Below are 8297 nucleotides of genomic sequence, written 5' to 3'. Positions count from 1 at the left end.
ACAAAATTGAAAAAAAATTGTTTCAGATTCGCAAATTTTCGGTTTAGTTATGATATTTGTGTGGAAACAGTATTACTGAACATTTGTTATGGTCTAATATAGCCATTATATGCATCTTTTGACGATTTAAAAATCTTAAAATTATAAAGCGTTGCAACGCGAAACGATTGAATTATTTGCAGAGTTCTGTTGTTGTTAAAATTTGTGAAACAACGAAGATTACTTATATAACGTATAAATAGGAATTCTATGTATGCTTGGCAGGATAGCTCAGTTGGCTAATGCGTTTACTTCAGGATTCCGGGGGTCACTGGTTCGGGCTAGGAATTTTCTTTTACCTCAGATGAAGTTCAATCATCGCGACCACAGCTGCGTCCAACGCTGAATTCATTAGAATAGATGAATTGGTTATGAAGTCAACCAGTCTAGACACCATTGTGATATGTTTCTTTTCAATAACCGCCAACGTAGACTCCAATTTTGCTTTTGCATCTTCTAACTGTGTTAATGCATCCACAACTTTGTTGTTTGTTTTCACTATTTCATTCAGAGTGGTTTCTAGAGCAAGCTCGTTTCTAAGAATTCTTTCTAATAAACGTTTTTCGTAATCGTCTTTCGAGCATATCGGGCTTTGTGCACACATGGCGACGATCACGTGAAGTAATAGCAACAAACTCTCTCTGAAACTTCATGGTGAGTACAAGCCAATATGTCTCTGTTAAACACACACAAGTCAATGCAATTAATTTGATGTCTTCGCACCCACAACAGAACGTGTTATAAAACGAAATACCACCAAATTGTATTTCCTTGACGTTTATATATATTGTATGTTTTCATTAAAAGCAAAGCAACAGGTTTGCGCTTTAGCACGGACGTGAACCATGCCAAACATTTCTTATGTTGAATGGAGTTCTCTTTTTGATGTTGAATGTGAATTATTTTCACAATTGCCTTTCAATTCGCCATATCTGAATGAAAACAAATGTAATTGACCGTACCTAAAATGTTTGGAAGATATTCTTGATTCTGAAAATATATTTTTTCTGTTTCTTATGTGTTCTCTTTGTTTGTGAACTTGCTCCATGAACTCTAAATCTCCAGTGCTTTTAAATGAAGATACGCTGATCGCTCTTGGCTTTTTCTGCAAACAAGTAAACCAAGTGAACTTAATTTATATAAAACGAGCTCCCAAATATATGATAATTTGATGGGCTTACTTTTACTCATATTTGTTTACGTATTTTTGAATCAGGGTTTCCCCCTATGTCATAATGTCGTGTCGATGCAAAGATTCCTTTTAATCCAGGGTTGTCAAGCAAAATCCCTTTATTCCTGCGACATTCCATAATTAGCTACCAAACGTGTCATAAATTTACTGCAATATACTGTGAAGGAAGTCCCAAATTAGGCTAATCTCGTCGGCAGACGCTCTTCATATAGCCCATAAATCGTAAAGATGATGGTCACTTGATTGTCAAAGTTAATTTATTCAATTAAGGATTGCAAATGATTGAGACTTTTAATTAGTCGTTGATAATTTGCATAAGTATGAAGTGCAATTATAGCATGTATTTAAGTGGGGTTTTTAATATGAAAACAGAACGTATGAAATATTTGTTTAAAAACACTATAGAAATAAATGGTTTATTTTTTAGTTACATTCGATTATTATCTCATCTTTAAAAGATGAATACTTAAAATACTTATTTAAATTTGATATTAAACAAAACGACTTATACATTTCAAGTGATATACCAAACACGCTTGTCAGATAGATATTGACATTTCAAAAAAGCATATATGTACATATGTAAGTGAAACTTACTGCAATTAAAAAATAGTGACCAACAAAATTATATAATAAAAAAAACATTAGAATTGTACATATATGCACATGTAATATTTAAAGTTGTTTGAACATGAAACAGAAGAAATTTACTTTTTAGTTAGTGTTCATTTGATATTTCGTTTTAAATTGTTAGCATTTAATTAGTTATTTATCATATATTTAATAAACTCAGCGAGACATACCTATAACCGAGAGCTATTTAAATACAGTACAACAATAAATAGCAACAGCATTTAAAAGAAAACAAAAACACATAAAACATGCATCATATACAATTTAAACCGATATTTTTTTTGTAGTAAACCTTCTTCATATATGTCATGCAGATATGCATGAATAACCTTAATTTAACAAACGAATATACGATAAAAATATTTAAATACAGTCGAAATACATAGAACTTTTGTGCTAAGAAAGCACGTACTTGGCGTCTTCTTCCTCACGATGTGTAGTGTGCTGCAGTGCATTTTATTGTGGTTATACATGGATCAATGTGCATGCAAATGAATTATATCTGGTCGAATCTGCACGCAACGAGCTCGGTCCTGTTGCACGCACCCAGACCATATCCCCCATGGCAACCGCTGCTGATACCTGCATAGTCACACATGGAGCATTACCGGTTGAATCATAGTGAGTTGACCTCTGTAATGCCTTGTCTCCATGCACGATTTCAAGGTAAACATATTTCGGGGTACCCCAGACACAATACTGGACACTGAACAGATACATTCCAGGGATGGAGGCTGTGAATTTTCCTGTAGAAGGATCATAACCTTGTCCTTCGTTTACGTCCACATACGGAAAGACTACATCCTGACCACTTGATAGAACTGTGGTGCTAGCCGTAATGCGCGCACGGAAGTAAATTGTCGGGACGTTTAACTGATCTTAAATAAAGAAAATATATTCTTTACAAAAGCAGTAAAGGCACATATATATACATTTTTTGTACTTTGGATTTGAAAAATCTGTAATATATTTCAAATGTTACCATTTGATTTGTTTCAGTAAAATAATTGTTGCGCTTAAAAATAAAAATACTGATTATGCTGTAACAAATGAGCAAACAAACAGTTGTTTGTTAACAATGTTTGCATAGCATCGGCCTCAACGTGTGCACAAAACGCATCTGTACTTAATTAAATAAAATATCGATTAAGTTAACAAAATTTAACTGTATGCTACAAAGTAAAACAAACGGATTAATCAGACGATGACCTTTTTTACAGAGTATCATAACAGATTGTTCCTTATAAGTTGCACGTTTTCTAAATACAAACGTATACATGATCGTGATCATGATTAGTTATATTTATGTTTCATAAATGTTGATAACAATATTTAGATCTAGTAAAGGAAATTACTCTTTCGTCTATTATTCTTATTTTAAAGTCAAAAATAATTCTAGTTGGAATATCAGGTACACCATTGAGTCGTTTTCTGTTTTGCATTTTTTTTGTATTTACATTTGAATGTTATTCGGTTCAGTTTTACACATATCGTCAGCATAATGTCGGATTTTTCTATTTGCAAAACACTGAATATTATCGTTTAGCTATCACAAAACTACAGAAACAATAGTTTCCAATCCAAAATATATTAGGAAAACATATTTTATAAGACAATGCACGAAGCGACCTGGTTTTTTAATTCATGTTTTACATACTGATATAAACAAGCATGTGTCAGTGACTCTAGGTCTACACATTAAACTGAATATCGTCTCTTATTGGCCGACTGACAACCTTTTGTCGGCTTCGAAATAAGATTTACATATATTCGCAATGTTAAGGCACTAGAAAGTTTGACGTGAAACAATAAGACTTAACGAGTTTCTTTGTAAATTCGCGAGACATGCATATTGTAAAAAAGATAACGTTGCGTCCTCTTGCTTTAGCGCATGTCGTAATTATGTAAAACGATAGAACTTCGTAACCAAAATCAATATTGTTATTTAGAAAAGGTAACGTGGAGTACACGAATCATAAAAATAAATTATATTAAATACGTGGATCAATAATCATACCCTTAACATATACATTTGGGACCGTACGGTGATTTCTCAGTAAGTACACTGCAACTATTTAATGTAATAGAAATACAACAAAACACAGAAAGTTATTCATTCAACTCAGTTACGCCAATGATTTACTAGAAATTTCTCAAGTGCTTTGTTATCATGTTTTCTTGTTTCTAGAACAGATTTTAAAAAATCGTTCCGATTTGTTATTAAATTTGAAGCCTGAAATAAATGAAAACAACAACAGACTGTTTTGTACAAACATTAACTTGTACAAAATAGTACATGAAATTGCAAACATGTGCGTCCCGGAAATTTGTAATGTATGAGCTTGTTTGATAATCGCAAGTTAAAGATATAAAAAATGTTCTATTTTCCATCACAAAGCACAATGATACAAATCGGTCCATATTTTAAAGCAAAATGGTTTTGTGTTATTTTTATGCTTTTTAAATTGTTATTCTGACAATATAATTTAATTATAAAACCAGAAAAAAAAACAGATTAACTGAAAGGTTTGGTATTAAAATAGTTAAATATGTATGTTTTTTAAACTTCGGTGTTTAATAGTACGACAATTAAAAAAACAACCTTGTAAAAGAATACTTTTACGTTTGTTATTGCATTATAAAAATACTCATCAGATCAAATTGATAACATGTCTCCATACAACAATTTATGAACACACGTAGACACATTATTTTCAAGGGATAGTATTAGATCAGGGATACTCAGACATAAACCATGAAATGTCCATAAGTATGTTATCATAAACAGACCACAACTTGCACAAATATTCAAAACCTAATAAGCTTGGTAATAATAATGATATGATGACGAAAATAAAATATTATCTTAACACGTTTTTGCAAGTATTTTTCTATTTCACTTTCATCTATTTAGTCAATATCCTCCAAGTGCTGTCTTTTAAATACCGAATTACACATCAGATATTGAATAAAACATCAGTTAATTTACCTGTTCAGTTATTTGAATGTAAATACTTCCTCGACCTTATATTCCTGCCAATAAAACCTAGAGTAACAAACCATGCCGTCGGACGGATATTATCATACAAATAATCAAAAAATTGTAAAGCACGAACTATTTTCCCGCGTATTGCGCAAAGACGAATACCAAACAGTACAGTGCTGAGCACAATAAATAATAACAAATTTAAAACGTGAACAATTTAAGGAACAGGTGCCAAACTACATTTTTCCCCTACCCAATCTTTGTTACTTAAATAAAGAATTGTCATTTATGCTGCGTACACGAACTGTTACACATTTTATTATCTCGAATGATCTAATTTAATTTGGAAAAATGTGTTTCTCATGTGCCGACCGATGCTTGATATTGATGAATTCTAATAAACAAAAACAATCTGACACATACATCAACCAATGATCTCTGTGTTAAACACTTACTATATGTTGAATGTTTCGAAAAGATTTTAGCATACAGCATATTACTTAAAGTAAATACATTAAATATTCAATAAATGTATCAAACAAAATACACGTATAACACATGACTCGATCGACACACGTACCTTTAAGAATATTGACTTCCTTTACAAGTTGCTGTACCGTCACTGAAGCATTTTCTTTTATCTGTGATGAAGCTTCAACCAGTGCGCCCACATTTGCAACTAACGTTGAGTTCATAATGTAAGATGCATTCGAAATAAAATCAGCAAGTTGTGATTCCATTTCGATTTGTTTCTTTTCCATAACTGCCAACGTAGAGTCCACTTTTGTCTTTGCATCTTCTAACTTTGTTAACGCATCCAGAACTTTGGCGTTCGTTTTCACTATTTCATTCAGAGTGGTTTCTAGAGCCAACTCGTTTCTAAGGACTCTTTCTAACAACCGCTCTTCATAGTCATATCTCGAGCAAATCGGGCTCGAGGGCTCTCTTGCACAAGTGGCGACAATCATTTGTAGTAACGCAATCAAGCCTTTTTTCTGTAGATGCATAGTGAATATCTGCTTCTATAATTTCAAAAAAGTTGAATCCTATTCCTTTGCAAGTGAAGCCTTGAATGATCGGGTGCTGTCTGTACTCTAATGCTGTATTCTCTGGTATTTATGGTTTTGTTTTCTAATCTGTTATGCACATTACATTCACGTGTTTATCACCATGTTTGTGATGGAATCATGTGAAACATTCACATCAATTTTCGCTATCGCATGTTTCAAACTTCCTCTTTATGTAATCTGACATGTTTCATTTATATTTTATGTCTTGATTTTTTAGATAAATGTATTCAAAAAAATATGACAGACCACACATCGTTGATATTTAGAACACCGCAAGCAACCATCAAAGATTTAATAAAACGCAGTAGGCTCAGTTTTGCAAGGAACGATGATTATCTTAATTTGACTTAAATTCGGATTGAACGAGATTGTGTTTGGTTAATGTGAGATGTGTTATCAAAACGGTTTCATTTTATTAAAATGCACGAATATTAAAAAAGAACACTTTTTGAGGAAATCGTGAACGAATTTGTTAACTTGTAGCTTTCTTCCCCGATCCGATTGTTATTGCCCAAAGATTTAATTTTTTGAAAACGCATGACACGGAACTAAAATTTATTCGCAATTAGGTATTGTTAATGTAGTATTAAGCCGGACCATGATTTTAAAAAACACACTTTTTGGACTTATAATTGCGGAATGAAACACAATGAAACACAACATTGTGTTTCTGTATGCACTATATGGTCTCAGTGATAGAAAAAATGCTATAACGCGATTAATATATAAATAAAGAATAATTAATACAAATGCAACATGCGATAAAAGACTGAACAATCTTTAAAAAAGTATGCTTATTAAACCACTAGCGGGTACCCAAACATGAAGACATAAAACGAATGCATTCATAACGCTATAATAAACAGAGCTCTTCTTCGTTGTAAGGAAACTTTATAAAATATAATATAAAGTTTAAAATGGACAAAATAAAACAATGGAAGACGTGTGTATCGGGATATATCAAGGAGCGTAATACATGGTCAAAAATTAAGGTCAAATATAAAATATAAGAAATTTATCCAAAGTACTGCATCCGAAACATTGTTATTTCCACTACACATCTATTTCGAACTAATTAGCTGAAGTGATTAACACCAGAAGGCAGTATGGCGAGCGCAAGAACCAGGAACCAGGCCTTTAGGTCAAAGGTCAAGGTGTCAATTCAAGTTAAATGATAATACAATAATACTCAAACTCTCCTTTCCCGAGCCATATTTTTTCCCGGCATGATATGATAAAACTACAAGCAAAAGTAACACGTAATGTACGGAGTATCTTGTCGCACGATTCCAAAATAAACAAAATATATATAAAATAAATTAGTATTTTTAAACCACAAATATTTACAATGGATGATGAAAATATTTAAATAGTGTTCAGTTTCAAATCATAAAAATGTACCATTAAATCATATCTAAAATTACATTATTTGTTGACAATAAAAACACTAATGAAATTAACGCACAATTGTTGCTGCATTTGAAACTTTTGATGCATATAGCCTGTAACTCGAAATGTTTATAATTATTGAAACTTACGTGTTGTCAACTTATTATTCTAATGCACTTCTATTGTACCAATACAATGTAATTGAAGGTTTTCTGATAAGGTCTGCATTAGGTAATTTGGAATCATTAAATCGTGTTGACTGTCAATTCTTCACTTGCTAGCGTGGAGAAAAAAGGAAGTAATGTCACTATGTTGTACCATTATTTTTACTGAGAGTTGAAGAAATATGTCATTGACTATTTATGTATTGGAATAATCGTCTATCCTGCATGGGAATTAATATATTATAAAAAAAATGGTTGCTATGCGTGGAATTGCTCTGTCCTCTTATTAAGTATTAAAATACATGCACAATTTTACCTTCGACATGCAAACTTAAAGTCGGTATTTTTTTGTTCGGATAATGCTTACAATTATATATAGTAAATTGTCACACATTTATAAGATATCAAGATCTAAAATAGAAGTAAAATTTTTATTAACATTTTGATAAAATTCGGCGGCACCACAATGGGTTAGTCACTGTAAGTTATTGGGGCTTACGATTGTATGGGAACACATACCAGAGATATTATAACTCAGGAAAAAGATCAAAATAATTTAACAACACATTTAACAGAAATATGAATATATAGTTGAGCATCTTCTTTGTTGTCAAAACTTTGTCATATAGCAAGGTGAAAATGCTTGCGCTAAGGTTTATCAAACATGTTTTATTGGGATCTCCGCAACTTGAAAAAATCTCATCCGTGAGAAAAACAATATTGACAAATTTTATTCGTAAAAAGGAGTTGTAATCAAATATAAACTTTGTATACGGAGTGCGTTTTGAAACGATTTAAATTGTTTTATCTATGTTTGTATTTAT

At 31.9% G+C, this 8297-nt stretch overlaps 1 protein-coding gene across 1 annotated transcript; it reads right to left on the bottom strand.

Moving 5' to 3' along the window:
* Nucleotides 1-1913: 1913 nt before the first annotated feature.
* Nucleotides 1914-5925, bottom strand: LOC127834039 (uncharacterized). The gene is made up of 2 exons (XM_052359600.1): nucleotides 5431-5925; nucleotides 1914-2742 (listed from the first exon to the last, which is right to left on the bottom strand). The coding sequence occupies exons 1-2, from the start codon at nucleotides 5855-5857 to the stop codon at nucleotides 2330-2332; spliced, it is 840 nt and encodes a 279-aa protein (XP_052215560.1). The 5' UTR covers nucleotides 5858-5925; the 3' UTR covers nucleotides 1914-2329.
* Between the last annotated feature and the right edge of the window lie 2372 nt (nucleotides 5926-8297).

The sequence above is a fragment of the Dreissena polymorpha genome, chromosome 6 (assembly GCF_020536995.1).
Source record: "Dreissena polymorpha isolate Duluth1 chromosome 6, UMN_Dpol_1.0, whole genome shotgun sequence".
Taxonomy (NCBI): domain Eukaryota; kingdom Metazoa; phylum Mollusca; class Bivalvia; order Myida; family Dreissenidae; genus Dreissena; species Dreissena polymorpha.
The sequence above is the reverse complement of the archived record's forward strand: the minus strand, read 5'-3'. Positions and strand labels throughout refer to the sequence as shown.